Source organism: Pan paniscus, chromosome 12, assembly GCF_029289425.2.
Source record: "Pan paniscus chromosome 12, NHGRI_mPanPan1-v2.0_pri, whole genome shotgun sequence".
Classification (NCBI taxonomy): Eukaryota; Metazoa; Chordata; class Mammalia; order Primates; family Hominidae; genus Pan; species Pan paniscus.
Window position 1 is genome coordinate 40749157 of NC_073261.2, and position 16562 is coordinate 40765718.

Consider the following 16562-nt stretch of genomic DNA (forward strand, 5'->3'; position numbering starts at 1 on the left):
AATTCATAAGTCTGATGTCACATCTTTGTTAAAAGCCTTCAATGAGGCCGGGCATGGTGGTTCACGCCTGTAATCCCAGCACTTTGGGAGGCCGAGGCGGGTGGATCACCTGAGGTGAGGAGTTCAATACCAGCCTGACCAACGTGGTGAAACTCCATCTCTACTAAAAATACCAAAAAATTAGCCAGGTATGGTGGTGGGTGCCTGTAGTCCCAGCTACTCGGGAGGCTGAGGTGGGAGAATAGCTTGAACCGGGGAGACAGAGGTTGCAGTGAGCCGAGATCACACCACTGCACTCCAGCTTGGGCAACAGAGTGAGACTCTATCTCAAAAAAAAATAAAAGCCTTCAATGACTCCAGCTATTTTCAGGATATAATCCAAGCTCCTTATGGTAGCTTATAAAGCAGGCCATCTGGTCCCTCCCTCAGGATCTACACCTTGGCTCTCCACTGACCCCAGGAGTCCAAGGGTCCAGCTACTTGCAGTCTCTGACTATGCCAGGCACTTTTCTCTTCTGCCCACCATGTCCTCTCTACCTAGAATGCCTACTCCCCATCCCAACCTGCCTCCACCTCTACCTAAAACTCAGGGTCTCTTCCTCCACTCTGATCTCTGATCTACCTCCCACATGTTCAGCTGAGGGGGTCCTTACTCCATGCTCCCCTCCCATAGCACAGCACTTAACACCTGTAATTACCTTTTCTTAAAAAAGATGGTTGAGCCGGGCGCGGTGGCTCACGCCTGTAATCCCAGCACTTTGGGAGGCTGAGGTGAGCAGATCACAAGGTCAGGAGATCAAGACCAGCCTGGCTAACACGATGAAACCCTGTCTCTACTAAAAATACAAAAAAATTAGCTGGGCATGGTGGCACGCACCTGTAGTCCCAGCTACTTGGGAGGCTGAGTCAGAAGAATCACCTGAACCCAGGAGGCAGAGGTTGCAGCGAGCCGAGATCACGCCATTGCACTCCAGCCTGGGCAACAGAGCAAGACTCTGTCTCAAAAAAAAAAAAAAAAAGATAGTTGAAATTTGCTTATTGATTTTTAAAGACAGGGTCTTCCTCCGTTCCCCAGCTGGAGTGCAGTGGTGTGATCATAGCTCACTGTAGCCTTGAACTCCTGGGCTCAAGCAATACTCCTGCCTCAGCCTCCCAAGTAGCTCAGACCACAGGCTTCTGCCAGCACACTCAACCTTTCTACATAACTATTTCCCCACCAGACTGGGAGTTCTTCAAAGAGAAAAATCGTGTTTCTTATCCCTGCTGCTCTAAAACCTAGCACCATGAGTGAATGCTGAATAAACTAATACAGATGCTAGAGGATACCATATGAGATTCAGGTACAAAGTTACACTGTCCGCTTTACTCATAAGACAGTAACAAATTGGGTTTGGAGAGAAAAAAACAGTCAAAATAGTTCATCAGAGGCCGGGTGCAGTGGCTCACACCCGTAATCCCAACACTTTGGGAGGCCGAAGCGGGTGGATCACTTGAGGTCAGGAGTTTGAGACCAGCCTGGCCAACATGGTGAAACCCCCTCTCTACTAAAAATACAAAAATTAGCTGGGCATGTTGGCGGGCACCTATAATCCCAGCTACTTGGGAGGCTGAGGCAGGAGAATCCCTTGAACCCAGGAGGCAGAGGTTGCAGTGAGCAGAGATCACACCACTGCACTCCAGCCTGGGCAATGAAGCAAGACTCGGTCTTAAAAAAACAAACAAAACAAAACAAAACAAAACAAAAATATCATCAGAATACCCTAATGTGGGACACGAAAGAATGAGGATAGGTGACAGGTGTTTAATAAAAGCTAGTGTCTTTCCCAGCCTCCTGGTATTTCCCTAAGCCATACAGTTTAATTTACCAAATAAGACTGACTTTCTATTCAGCTAGAATCTCCTGGGACTCTTAGCAGGGCAGATTGGTCAGAGAAGAATGAAGAACCTAACCACACTATCCACTGGACACTCCTGGCTACTCTCAAGATTCACTGCAGCTGGGCACAGTGGCTCATGCCTGTAATCATAGCTACTTGAAGCTGAGGCAAGAGGATCCCTTGAGTCCAGAAGTTCAAGGCTGCAGTGAGCTACAAGTCCCGCCACTGCACTCCAGCCTGGTCAAAAGAGCAAGACTGTCTCTTAAAAAAAAAAAAAAAAAAGGCCGGGCGCAGTGGCTCATGCCTGTAATCCCCAGCACTTTGGGAGGCTGAGTAGGGTGGATCAAGAGGTCAGGAGTTCGAGATCAGCCTGGCCAACATAGTGAAACCCCATCTCTGCTAAAAATACAAAAATTAGCCGGGCATGGTGGTGCGTGCCTATAGTCCCAGCTACTTGGGAGGCTGAAGCGGGAGAATCGCTTGAACCCTGGAGGTGGAGGTTGCAGTGAGCTGAGACCATGCCATTGTACTCCAGCCTGGGTGACAGAGTGAGACTCCATCTCAAAAAAAAAATTCACTGCCAAGTGGAAATAAATTTGTTCATCAAACTAGTTTTGTTGTCCTGAAACATGAATGACTTGTTCTTACCTTGTTTGGTGATCTGAAAAGTCTTCTTACTGCAAAGTACAACTGCCTGAAGCATCTCATGGGGAGACACATGTGCCTTGAAATTTCGAGGGTTCCAGAGCTTTCTCATCAGCTCTCCAAAACGCTGGACCAACAAGAACATGATATCCCCTGGAGGACGTTTGATGTTCTTATAATTGTCTTCTTCCAGAAAGTAGTTCCGGAGAGGAGGAACATTAGATAGAGCCTGAAAATCAAACACTCCGATTAACCCAAAGCCCCTTTGTAGGACCCCTTGAGCCAAGCTCTTCCAATTAAAGTTCTCCTAATAGAATTTGTGATGTGCCTGTGATGGCCTTAAAGAGCCAAAAGTAAATGGACCCTTGGAGAATCCTACCCAGGCTCACATCACAGAAATATCATTAACGTTGAGTTTCATATGAACTACAGTTCTGCAGACAACTTTGCTGATGTGGATACCACAAAGAAGGTTAAAACAAAACAAAACAAAACACAGGTATTCAAATCTCTATCAACTTATTCAACAATTTCCTTTTGTTACTCTAATTATGCTGTGACAATACTTAAATTCATAAGGCAGAAGGCTATAATCCAAATACTCTTTCCTTCATCATCCATTTTGGTTGAAGCAAAAATAACTACCTAGGAAACACAGTTCTCCCATCTCTCAACTCCACACTAAAATAATATGAAAATTATCTTAAAATGTGATGTTTTCCCATACTAAAACCATATAATTGTACATAAAAGTAAATATAGGGAGCTGTGAGGACGCAAAGGTGTAAGAACAATACAATGATCTTTGGGGACTTGGGGGAAAGAGTGTGGGGGGTGGTGAGGGATAAAAGACTACACACTGGGTACAGTATACACTGCTTGGGTGATGGGTGACCAAAATCTCAGAAATCACCACTAAAGAACTTATTCATGTAACCAAAAACCACCTGTTCCCCAAAAACCTACTGAAATTTTTTTTTTATTTTTGGAGACCGAGTCTTGCTCCATCCCCCAGGCTGGAGTGCAGTGGCACGATCTTGGCTCACTGCAACCTCTGCCTCCAGGGTTCAAGCAATTCTCATGCCTGAGCCACCATGCCCAGCCAAAATTTTTTTGAAAAGTAAATATACTCTGTTATGACGGAAAATGGTCGGCCAGGCGAGGTGGCTCATGCCTGTAATCCCAGCACTTTGGGAGGCCAAGGTGGGAGGATCACCTGAGGTCAGGAGTTCAAGACCAGCCTGGCCAACATGGTGAAACCCCGTCTCTACTAAAAATACAAAAATTAGCCGGGCATGGTGGCACGCGCCTGTAATCCCAGCTACTCAGGAGGCTGAGGCAGAAGAATCACTTGAACCCGGGAGGTGGAGGTTGCAGTGAGCCAAGATGGCACCACTGCACTCCAGCCTAGACAACAAGAGCAAAACTCCGTCTCAAAAAAAAAAAAAAAGAAAAAGAGAAAATGGTCAAAAGGTTTAGGACAATAAAAACAAATTGTATCTCATTAAGCAGAAAGATAAAAACTAGCCGTATTAATTTCAGGAAGAAACACAGGCTCATCAGCCTGAGCTACAAAACTGGGAGGAGGGGTCTAGGCGCGATGGTTCAGGTCTATAATCCCAGCACTTTGGGAGGCCAAGGTGGGCCGATCACTTGAGGTCAGGAGTCCAAGACCTGCCAGGCCAACATGGTGAAACCGTCTCTACTAAAAATACAAAATTAGCTGGGTGTGGTGGTGAGTGCCTGTAATTCCAGCTTCTCGGGAGGCTGAGGCAGGAGAATCACTTAGACCCGGGAGGCAGAGGTTGCAGCGAGCCAAGATCGCGCCATTGCACTCCAGCCTAGGCAAAAAGAGCAAAATTCCATCTCAAAAAAACAAAACAAAACGAAACTGGGAGGAAGAGGACCAAAGACACCCTAAATAAAAATGCAGTATCCCCACAGGTCCTTCCCGACCAGCACTGTGCTTACCATGAACACATTTCTTTCTTAAACAAGGTCATCCATTCAGGGAGTCAGCTAGAAGGGTTTCTGCTAAATGTAATAACCCAGGCACCTCTAAGGAAGACAACTCAGAACACAGAGAGCACTTCAACCACAGAGGGGATTAGGAAAGCTCCGACAAGCTAAGCTCAGCTAAAGAAACAAGGACTTCCTGTTTGTAGAATAATTACTAAAAAGAGAGATTTACTCTCAAAACAAGAGGATGGATAAAGTTTATCCTAATTCTCAGTTGTCTATCTTGTGGAGAAAAGGTTGCACTCTGGCCTCAGCAACAATATAAATAATATTGGTCATCCTCAGAGAAGAATTATCCACCCTCCAGATGGATGACCTGGTCCAGTCAACCCTATTTTAGTGGAAACATCATCACATAGGGTTTGTTAATCCATTTATTTTTATAAAGAGAACTTCCTACGCGATCTAAAATTCATCAGAAAGCCAAGACTAACAGCTCTGACCAAATCCAAATTCTATCTGTCCATCCTATAATGGTTTTCACTCGGCAGGGCGCGGTGGCTCACACCTGTAATCCCAGTACTTTGGGAGGCCGAGGCGAGCAGATCACGAAGTCAGGAGATCGAGACCATCCTGGCTAACACAATGAAACCCCATCTCTACTAAAAATACAAAAAATTAGCTAGGCATGGTGGCACGCACCTGTAGTCCCAGCTACTCGGGAGGCTGAGGCAGGAGAATCGCTTGAACCTGGGAGGCAGAGGTTGCAGTGAGCTGAGATTGTGACACTGCATTCCAGCCTGGGTGACAGAGCGAGACTCCAGCTCAAAAAAAAAAATCAGTTTTCACGCAGCCATGAGAGGATTTAAGAGGAACGATCTGATGAAAAGTCTCTCTACTTAAGAATTTGACCTTTCCAGAGACTAGGCATGACACCAAGAGCAGACACTGAATGTAAAAAATATGCCTTTACAGTTTTTTGTCCAATTCTTCATGGCAAAAATATCACTTAAAAAATTTAAAGGCCAAATAAGAATTAGCAGAAAACATTTGCAACATATGCAACAGAAAAGGGAAGAACTTTATCATATATTTCTTAAAGCTCAGTAAGACGAACCAATAGGAAAGGAGTCTGTAAGGCCCAATAACTCAAGAAAAAAATACAAATAATTAACTTTAGAAGTGATCCAAGGCTAGGTGCAGTGGCTCACACCTGTAATGCCTGCACTTTTCAAAGTCCTCAAACTTCTCCAACAGCCTCGAACTCCTGGGCTGAAGGGATCCTCCCACCTCAGCCTCCCAAACAGCCAGGACCACAGGCATGCATGCACCACTGTGCCCAGCTAATTTTTTTTTTTTTTTTTTTTAAATAGAGACAGGGTCTCGCTATGTTGCCAGGCTGATTTCAAACTACTGGCCTCAAGGGACCCTGCCACCTTGGCCTCCCGAAGTGCTGGGATTAGAGGCATGAGCCACCATGCCCAGCTCCTCACAATTTATACATGTTTTCCCCAATAAGCCTGTGTTTATGATTATAATTTTTTAATCATTTTCTTGGTGAAGTAGGATTATTGTTTTCTTATTATACTTACCAACATTTAAAAATTGGCTGGGCATGGTGGCTCACACCTGTAATCCCAGCACTTTGGGAAGCTGAGGCGGGTGGACCACGAGGTCAGGAGTTCAAGACCGGCCTGGCCAACATGGTGAAACCCCATCTCTACTAAAAATACAAAAATTAGCCGGGTGTGGTGGCAGGCATCTGTAATCCCAGCTACTCAGGAGGCTAAGGCAGAAGAATCACTTGAACCTGGGGAGCAGAGGTTGCAGTGAACGAAGATCATGCCACTGCATTCCAGCCTGGGTGACAGACTCCCTCTAAAAAAAAAAAAATTCTACAGTATGCACCTATTACTCATAAAATTTTCTTAAAAACAACTTTTAATTGAAAATAAGGGATGGGCACGGTGGCTCATGCCTGTAATCCCAACACTTTGGGAGGCCGAGGCAGGTGGATCACGAGGTCAGGAGTTCAAGACCAGCCTGGCCAAAATGGTGAAACCCTGTCTCTAAAACTAAAACTACTAAAACTCTACTACAACCCTGTATCTACAAAACTTAGCCAGGCACAGTGGCAGGTGCCTGTAATCCCAGCTACTCGGGAGGCTGAAGCAGGAGAATCGCTTGAACCTGGGAGGCAGAGGTTGCAGTGAGCTGAGATTGCGCCACTACACTCCAGCCTGGGCAACAGACTGAGACTCCGTCTCAAAAAAAAAAAAAAAGAAAATAGGACAGCTTTGGTTTTCTGCCTTTCCAATTTCAGGGTTATGAGCACATGGGCAGGAGAAAGTCATTGATCAGCCAGCACAACAAATATCTACACCATTTAAAAAAAAAATGCATCTGGCATGTTTCTTACTTGATACTGCAAGGCAACACAGATTCGGTCCCTCATTCCCTGGAAGTTCCAGAGGCCATGAGCCAGAGGCTAGAAAAAGCCTCACCATTTGACAGCAGCCCAGTGAGCAAAGGAATGCTCTGCCTGTTGCAGAACAATTACTCAAGTAGAGTCCTTAGCAAGACTTGGTGTCTGAGGATCATCTGACTATACTCTACAAGAAGGCAGTAATTTCTTTTTTGAGACGGAGGAGTTTCGCTCTTGTTGCCCAGGCTGGAGTGCAGTGACGTGATCTCAGCTCACTGCAACCTCCGCCTCCTGGGTTCAAGTGATTCTCCTGCCTCCGCCTCCCGAATAGCTGAGATTACAGGCATGCACCACCAAGCCCGGCTAATTTTGTATTTTTAGTAGAGATGGGGTTTCTCCATGTTGGCCAAGCTGGTCTCGAACTCCTGACCTCAGGTGATCCTCCCGCCTTGGCCTCCCAAAGTGCTGGGATTACAGGTATGAGCCACTGCGCCTGGCCGAAGGCAGTAATTTCTTGGCCAGTACACATACTATTTCCTGTCCCTCTCTTTTTTTTTTTCTTGAAACAGAGTCTCACTGTGCCCCAGGCTGGAGTGCAGTGGCGCGATCTCGGGTCACTATAACCTCTGCCTCCCAGATTCAAGCGATTCTCCCACCTCAGCCTGCCGAATAGCTGGGACTACAGGCTTCCACCACCATATCTAGCTAATTTTTGTATTTTTAGTAGAGACAGGGTTTCTCCATGTTGGCCAGGCTGGCTCAAACTCCTGACCTCAGGCAATCCGCCTGCCTGGGCCTCCCAAAGTGCTGGGATTACAGGGGTGAGCCACTGTGCTCAGCCTTCTGGGTGTCCTTCTCTTCCTCAATGTTCCCGTCTTGATCTTACCTGAAGGACAGCGTTGGCATAATCATTGGCCTTTATGTTATTCAGTCCCACGATACCCGGCAGGTAAGTGGTACCATCATATGCCCGGGACAATTTGGCTTGCTTGTCCAGGTTTGCAATTTGCTGCTTTGTGAAAGTGGGCTTCAACACATACTGCAAAGCAAAAGAAAATGCTAAGTTGTTTAAGAGCTGAGTTCACAAGAAATGTCTGTAAGAGTAATTTCTACAAAAACAAAAAACACTTTGGCCATGAACATCCCACCACACACAGAAAAAGAGTCCGAACCAGTAGGTGTAAAGATTGAAGTAACACGGAGTAGATCCTCTCCCATGGCTAATCTACAAGGGGATCTCTGTGTCTATCCCAAAATCACTGAATCCCAGGTCTTTTCGCCGACCTCAGGTCTGGTCAACTCATGAAAACTGACTGCCAGAAACCATACAATACTCAAGTTCCTAAAGGCAGTCTAAGTCTCAGATAGAACCTCCTGGGAGCAGCACATGGACCTAGCTTTGGAGCAGGAGAGTTTCCTCCACTCTGGGTGGGAATGAGGATCTCCATGAGTCCCTGGTACTGGAAGAGCAGGATCAGACTCTTCCCAGGCACAGAGTTACCACAGTCATTATGTCACAGACTGGACAGAGATCATCCCAAACTCACTTTGAAACACTGAATTTAGCCCAGTTTTTCCCTCTATAAATACTGACCATAACTTTTTTTTTTTTTTTAGACGGAGTTTTGCTCTTGTTGCCTAGGCTAGAGTGCCATGGCATGATCTTGGCTCACTGCAACCTCCCCCTCCCAGATTCAAGCAACTCTCCTGCCTCAGCCTCCCAAGTAGCTGGGATTACAGGCATGTGCCAACATGCCCAGCTAATTTTGTATTTCTAGTAGAAACGGGGTCTCATCATGTTGGTCAGGCTGGTCTCAAACTCCTGACCTCAAATGACCCACCTGCCTCGGCCTCCCAAAGTGCTGGGATTACAGGTGTGGGCCTCCGCACCAAGCCTGTCCATAACTATTTTAATCTCAACTATTAATAATAGGCTTATACAACTTTTACAAGTAGAAAAAGCAGTATTTCAAAGACTAAATACCACGCTTTCCTTAAAAATAAACAGAGCATGAACAACTTAGGCAACGCAGTGAGACTCCATCTCTACAAAAAATTTTAAAAATGTATCTGGGCATGATGGTAATGCCTACAGTCCTAGCTACTTGGGAAGCTGAAGTAAAAGTATCACTTGAACCCATGAGGTCGAGGCTGCAGTGAGCTGTGATGGCACCACTGCACTCCAGCCTGAGCGACAAAGTGAGACCCTGTCTCAAAAAAAAAACCAAAAACAAGAACAGAGCACTTGGCACCATGAATACACCCCACGTGCTGAAAAGGAAAATAATAATCAAAAGCCCAACACTAATCAAAGCCCAAGAGGACTTTCCATGCTCAGTACAATGAGTGTCTCTTGGTACAGATCACGAACTACAGCCCACAGATGAGACATCTGTGGCTGGATGCTCTGGCCACGTCGTATCTTAAAAGCAGCCAGGAGCTGGTGTGCAGCTTGGTAAATACTGTCCTACACCAGGACCAATTCATATCCCTACTTCAAAGTGTAGAAGAATAATTTCACAAAAACACTTTAAACCCCATCAGAATACACCCATATTTCTTCAGTCCTAGCCCTCAATGTTACAAGTAGAAATGACAGTTAAGTTACAGACTACAGGCTGCAACTATGAATTCTGACCTTACTCAGTTTCCCCAGTTCTTCCCAAAAGAGAAAGCAGCCTCTCGATGCCTAAAGGGACTGAGATTCTTCCCTGTCCTCAGGTGGGGCAGTCCCCTGGGAGCCCTGGGATGGCTCATTAAAGAATGGACCCCAAACCAACCCTCTTAGACACACACCGTGATATCCTCCAATGAGGAATCGATGATCTCATAGTTGTCTGGAAGGCAGTAAAACTTGAGGGTGTGGAGGTTGAGGAAAACATGGTGGCTAAACTGGACACTGTGAATGTAGGCGTGAGACTTCAAACCCCGGCCTGTAGGGAAGGGTGAAAAGCTGTAATAGAAGGGCAGATACTAGAACACGCAGATCAGGTTTGCTTTTCCTTTCATTATTTTCTACCGGAACATGTTAATATCCGCAAAAAACAAATATTATGCCATTCATAAAATGAATCCTCCACATGAAGTTCTCTCATAAAAAAATTAGCAAGAAAGACTAGCACATTAGTTACTTCATTCTCTAGATGGCCTAAGACATTGATTAGGGAAACAAATTTCACTAATTTTTAATATATATGTAAAATATATATAACCTATATATATAACTATATATAATACATATAACTATATATTCAATATAGTTTCCTATATACATGAAACTAGAAATATCTATGCATATATGTGTGCATAAATACACATAAACATAAATACATACATATCCTATGACAGTCCATCATCACTCAGTCCTGGATTTCCAAATGCCCATATTCAGGACAATGCTTTATCTATGTAACTTTTTTCATGTTGCTACTCCTTTCTAGAATCTCTCTCCCTTAACCATTCAAACTCTATGTCCTGCCAATTCAAGTCCCACCTCAACTCTTCCATGAACTCAACATAAACACTCCAGCTAACACTGATTTTTGCACATTTCAACTCCTATTGCACTTATTTTTACTCCGTGCCACAGTCCAGCAGTAATCTTTATGATCTAACGGAACTCACTGGTTGTTTTACATGTCAACCTTGACTCCTTATAAGCTCCTTATGAGAGCAAAGAATACAGTTTTTATCTCTTTTTTTGAGACAGGGTCTTGCTATGTTAGCCAGGTGGGTCTTGAACTCTTGGCTTTAAACAATCCTCCTCCTCGGCCTCCCAAAATGCTAGGATTAGGTGTGTAAACCACTGTGCCCAGCTGTTTTTACCTCATTTGAATCCTCCACTATACTATGTACATGGCATCTGCTTGGTGTGAATGAGTTGAAATGATAAATTTTCAGAAAAAAATGGAATAAAAAAAGTCCTTTGAGCTAAAGAATATTCCAAAAAAAAAAAAATTGTAGCCTGGGTAACATAATAAGGCCTTGTCTCCACAAAAAAATAAAATAAAATAATTAGCCAGATAGCAGGGTGCAATGGCTCACATCTATAATCCCAGCACTTTGGGAGGTACAGGCAAGCACACTGCTTGAGCTCAGGAATTTCAAGACTAGCCTGGGCAACAGAGTACAATCTCATCTTTTAAAAAAATGTGGCCGTGCATGGTGGCTCATGCCTGTAATTCCAGCACTTTGGGAGGCTGAGGAGTATGGATCACTTAAAGTCAGGAGTTCAGGACCAGCGTGGCCAATATGGTGAAACCCCGTCTCTACTAAAAAATACTAAAATTAGCTGGGTGTGATGGTGCATGCCTGTGATCCCAGCTACTCAGGAGGCTGAGGCAGGAGAATCACTTGAACTTGGGAGTCAAGAGGCTGCAGTGAGCCAAGATCACGTCACTGCACTGCAGCCTGGGTGACAGAGTGAGACTCCATCTCTTAAAAGAAAAAAAAATTAGGCCGGGCGCGGTGGCTCATGCCTGTAATTCCAGCACTGTGGGAGGCCAAGACAGGTGGATCACCTGCGGCCAGGAGTTCAAGACCAACCTGGCCAACATGGTGAAACCCCGTTTCTATTAAAAATACAAAAATTAGCCAGGCATGGTGGCAGGCGCCTGTAATCTCAGCTACTCTGGAGGCTGAGGCAGGACAATTGCTTGAACCCAGGAGGCGGAGGTTGCAGTGAGCCAACCTGGGCAACAAAGCGGGACTCTGTCTCAAAATAATTTTTAAAAAGTAAAAATTAAAAAAATACATATATTAGAGATTCGAGAACCCAGAGTCTTTGAGATTACAGTCTTTCATATGACTAGCTCTTTCTCCCTTAAAGATATATCCAGGTTCTGACCAGTCAGAGAACCTCTTATTGGTTTTCTAAGAATATTTCAATTTCCTGGAAACAAATAGAAATTATTAGATATGATTCCTGAGAACAGCTTACTTTCTTTAAAAAAAAAAAAGTCCCTTTGGAGCAGATCTCAGTTAGCTCTAACAACTTATTTACCTTGAAAGTACTTGCCACACACCAGACAGGCATAAGCATTGATGTGTGAGAGGGAGATAGAACACAGTTTCTCAAAGTCAAAGTCCAGCACACTCCTAAGGAAACAAAACAGAAAAAAATAAATAGGATGGACACGTAGGAAGGCACGCAAATGAAGCAGTGTTGGCTCTGTGACCCATGATACCACATAACATCCTTCAGAAAACAGTTCACAACCATATATACACCATGGGGACACTGATTATTCCTCACCTCCACCCGCCATGCTCCAAAGCACTGTTGAGGTGTCTCCACCAGACACATAATACCCACGAGCCTCTTTCTCATTAGTGTTTGTAACCAGTTCAGGACTTTCCATTGCAGTCACTTTCTCTAGAGGGAAAGCTACAAGTTAGACTAAGGTAACAGTACCCCAACAGCATTCTGGAGGTGGAGAGGACATAAAAAGGGTGAATAAATCCTTGCATAAAAGAAAAACGTATCACTTAAGCCCAGGAGTTTGTGACTAATGAGCTGTGATCCACCACTGCACTCCAGACTGGGATACAGAGTGGGATCCTCTCTTAAAAACAAATAATAATAATAATTAATTACAAAATAAAAATGTATTTTTATCCATAAAAACAAATGGAAAGCCTGAAGAATTTCAGAATACCTACAAACAGACCTATTTATTCAAGTGCAAAGTGAGTACTGGGCAGTAAGGAACAAAAACCTTATCTCCACTGAATCCACAAAGAGATTTATTCTCAAATAGTAACTCTTAATTAACCGATAATAATCCCAAAGAGCTATGCTGTCTAATTTATTAGAGGCCACTAGACAAAGTGGCTATTGACAATTAAATTTAAAATACAGCTGTCCCTCAGTAGCCACAGGACACTGGTTCTAGGACCCCTTCAGATACCAAAATCCACAATGTTCAAGCCCCTTACAGCTGGCCCTTTGTACCTTCAGGTTCCACATCCTGATACTGAGGCTGACTGTAATTCAATTAAATAAAATTTAAAATTCAGTTCTTCAACTGCAGGAGCCACTGAAGCCACAGGTGGCTCATGCCTACCATAATGAACAGCCCTTATAACTTTTTTGGGTTTTTTTTTTTTGAGATAGGGTCTCACTTTGTCATCCAGGCTGGAGTACAGTGGCGCAATCTCAGCTCACTGCAGCCTCAACCTCCTAGGTTCAAGCAATCCTCCTGCTTCAGCCCCCCAAGAAGCTGGGACTACAGGAGTGCACCACCACACCTGGCTAATTTTTTTATTTTTTGTAGAGCTGAAGTTTTGCCATGCTGTCCAGGATGCTCAAACTCCTGAGCTCAAGCAATCTGCCTGCCTCAGCCTCCCAAAGTGCTGGGATTACAGGCATGAGCCAGAGCACCCGGCCATAACTTTTTTTTTAAGTTTTTTTAAAAGATGGGTCTCGTTGGCTGGGCGTGGTGGCTCATGCCTGTAATCCCAGCACTTTGGGAGGCCAAGGCAGGTGGATCTCCTGAGTTCAGGAGTTTGAGGCCAGCCTGGCCAACATGATGAAACCCCGTCTCTTCTAAAAAAAAATACAAAAATTAGCTGGGCGTGGTGGCGGGCACCTGTAATCCCAGCTACTCAGGAAGCTGAGGCAGGAGAATCACTTGAACCTGGAAGGCGAAGGTTGCAGTAAGCCAAGATTGCGCCATTGCACTCCAGCCTGGGGGACAAAAGTGAAACTCCATCTCAAAAAAAAAAAGATGGGTCTCATTATGTTGACCAGGCTGGTCTCAAATTTCTGGCCTCAAGTGATCCTCCTGCCTTGGCCTGCCAAAGGGCTGAGTAAAGGCGTGGGCCACCACACCCAGCTCTTACAAGAGTAATTATATTATTGTAGAACATTCCCCTACAATATAGGTTGAAAAACATTCTACATGCCACCTGGGAATCAGAGAAAAGAATGCTATGATGAGGTAAACTACCTCAGCTTTCAAACAAATTTCTGTGTTTTTTTTCTGCTGAATCCCAGGCACCCAAAATAGTATCCAGCACATACTAGATACTCCATAAATATTTCAATGTGCTACTGTTATTTTAGGATACTATGCATCCTGTTATCCCAACATACAAATGCAAAATAAGATCTTTAACAACATGTATTCTGACACTTTAAATCAAAGAATAAGGAGTAACATGGCAAGAAGCACAACTCTCTAGACAGGTTCAAAAAAAGTAAAGTTTGTCAATGTGTTGTTCACTGTACAGTCCAAAAACTTTCTGCATAGATTCCACTGTTCTTGTGCTATCCTCAGCATCTCTGTCCTACTGACCTGTTAATGGTGTCCAGGTACGGGCAGTGGCGGCTCCTCCGGTCCTCAGAATCCACTCGGCCATTCTTTGCTGAAAGGAAAATCATCACAGGCTTTGAAAATGGGAAACCTATACTCAGGGCCAACTAACAGAACAAAAAAAGAAACAGAAATGGGAAAAACTAATCAAGATGAGTTCCTGTTGTTTAGGTGGCAACAACATCGAAAAAAAAGTCCACTAGCCCGGCGCGGTAGCTCATGCCTATAATCCCAGCACTTTGGGAAACCGAGATGGGTGGATCACCTGAGGTCAGGAGTTCAAGACCAGCCTGGCCAACTATGGTGAAACCCCGTCTCTACTAAAAATACAAAAATTAGCCAGGCATGGTGGTGGGCGCCTGTAATCCCAGCTATTCAGGAAGTTGAGGCAGGATAATCGCTTGAACCTGGGAGAAGGAGGTTGCAGTGAGCAGAGATCATACCGCTGCACTCCAGCCTGGGCGACAAGAGCAAAACTCCATCTCAAAAAAAAAAAGAAAAGAAAAAAGCCCACTAATAGAACAAGCCACAAACTGGGAGAATATATTTGGTATACATAAAATCAACAGAAGATTTGTTTGCATTTTACATAAAGAAATCCCATAAAGCATGAAAAATATGAAATATGTCACAAGCACTAAAATAAACTAATTGTAATACAAATGTACCATGTAGTTGTGTGTTTCGTTTTTTTTTTGTTTTTTTTTTTTTGAGACGGAGTCTCGCTCTGTCCCCCAGGCTGGAGTGCAATGGCGCGATCTCAGCTCACGGCAACCTCCGCCTCCCGGATTCAAGCAATTCTCCTGCCTCAGCCTCCTGAGTAGCTGGGACTACAGGCACACGCCACCACACCCAGCTAATTTTCATACTTTTAGAAGATACGGGGTTTCACCATGTTGGCCAGGCTGGTCTCGAACTCCTGACCTTGCGATCCACCCTCCTTGGCCTCCCAAAGTGCTGGGATTACAGGCGTGAGCCACTGCACCCAGCCACAAATGTACTACATAGTTTAAAGAGTGGCTGGGTGAGTGGCTCATGCCTGTAATCCCAGCACTCTGGGCGGCAGAGGCAGGCGGCTCACCTGAGGTCAGGAGTTCGAGGCCAGCCTGACCAATATAATAAAACCCCATCTCTACTAAAAAATACAAAAATTAGCCGGGCATGGTGGCATGCACCTGTAATCCCAGCTACTTGGGAGGCTGAGACAGGAGAATTGCTTGAACCCGGGAGGCAGAGGTTGCAGGGAGCTGAGATCGTGCCATTGCACTCCAGCCTGGACAACAAGAGTGAAACTGTCTCAAAAAAAAAAAAAAAAAAAAAAAAAATAGAAGAATGTACATGTGTATCTATAAATCTACCACTTGTCAAAAACTTGAGTGGGTCTCAGATCTTACCCTACTCGCAAGCTAACAAGTTAGCCTGTCACAGTTTTATGAATGCTGATGGAAAGCATGTGACTACCTGGCCTGAAATAAAGGACAGTTTATTAGAGCAATGACAGTAGCCAGAATATAGCATTGGTGTCAGTTTTCCAAGTGAATTCCCACAAGGCAAAGTGAGGAGAACCCATGCACACAGTGAGCTGCCTTACAGGAGACGAACCCTGTGCTTAGAGAATCTGAACTATTAACCATTTTTTCAAACGAGGTCTCGCTCTGTTGCCTATCCTAGTCTTGAACTCTACCTCATCCTATAGAGTAGCTGCGATTACAGGTGTGAGCCACCACACCCTGCCCCAAATCTTTTATAACGGATTGTGCCCTTGTCTCCTTGTGCCCTTGTCTCCTCGTTTTGTAGGGAGACACCATTTCTATCTTCCAAGGCTGCTCACTACACGAACATCCTTAACGAGAGTCCAGGAGCAAAGGCAGTCAGGCAATGGTCGCAGTACGTGCACAAACTCAAGAGACTAATGGAAAATTGTCTCCAGACTTTATTCAGCTTAAAAACTGCTACATAATCCATACTTTAGTAGAGGTGCCTATTGCTCAAGCATTCTGAATATCTTGATTACAGAAATTACAAGACCTTAGATGTAAAAACTGAAGGAAATCCGTGCACGGTGGCTCACGCCTGTAAACCTAACACTTTGGGAGGCCGAGGCGAGTGGAACACTTGAGTCCAGGAGTTCGAGACCAGCCTAGGCAACATAGCGAGACTTGCTTCTCTTAAAACGCAAAAAAAAAAAAAAAAAAAAAAAAAAAAAAAATTCTTTTTTAAAATGGAAGGAAGTAACACTTGTAAAATCAGCACTGAGCCCCCACATCAGGCATTCGATAAAGGGAAGCTGCTGTTGTTACGATTTTTGCAGTTAGAAATACCATACGGTTGGCCGGGCAC

The 16562-nt window shown here is 44.5% G+C and overlaps 1 protein-coding gene across 3 annotated transcripts in view; it reads right to left on the minus strand.

Moving 5' to 3' along the window:
• Positions 1 to 16562, minus strand: part of USP39 (ubiquitin specific peptidase 39) — a 46096-nt gene that overhangs the window by 15519 nt on the left and 14015 nt on the right. For all 3 annotated transcript variants that reach the window (XM_034953476.3, XM_034953475.2, XM_034953474.3), the window contains exons 2-6: positions 14205 to 14274; positions 11909 to 12003; positions 9703 to 9839; positions 7793 to 7945; positions 2526 to 2751 (exon numbers count right to left, since the gene is read on the minus strand). In XM_034953476.3, coding sequence (XP_034809367.1) covers positions 2526 to 2667 — 142 coding nt within the window. In that variant the 5' untranslated portion in view covers positions 2668 to 2751; positions 7793 to 7945; positions 9703 to 9839; positions 11909 to 12003; positions 14205 to 14274. The remainder of the gene's footprint in view (positions 1 to 2525; positions 2752 to 7792; positions 7946 to 9702; positions 9840 to 11908; positions 12004 to 14204; positions 14275 to 16562) is intronic.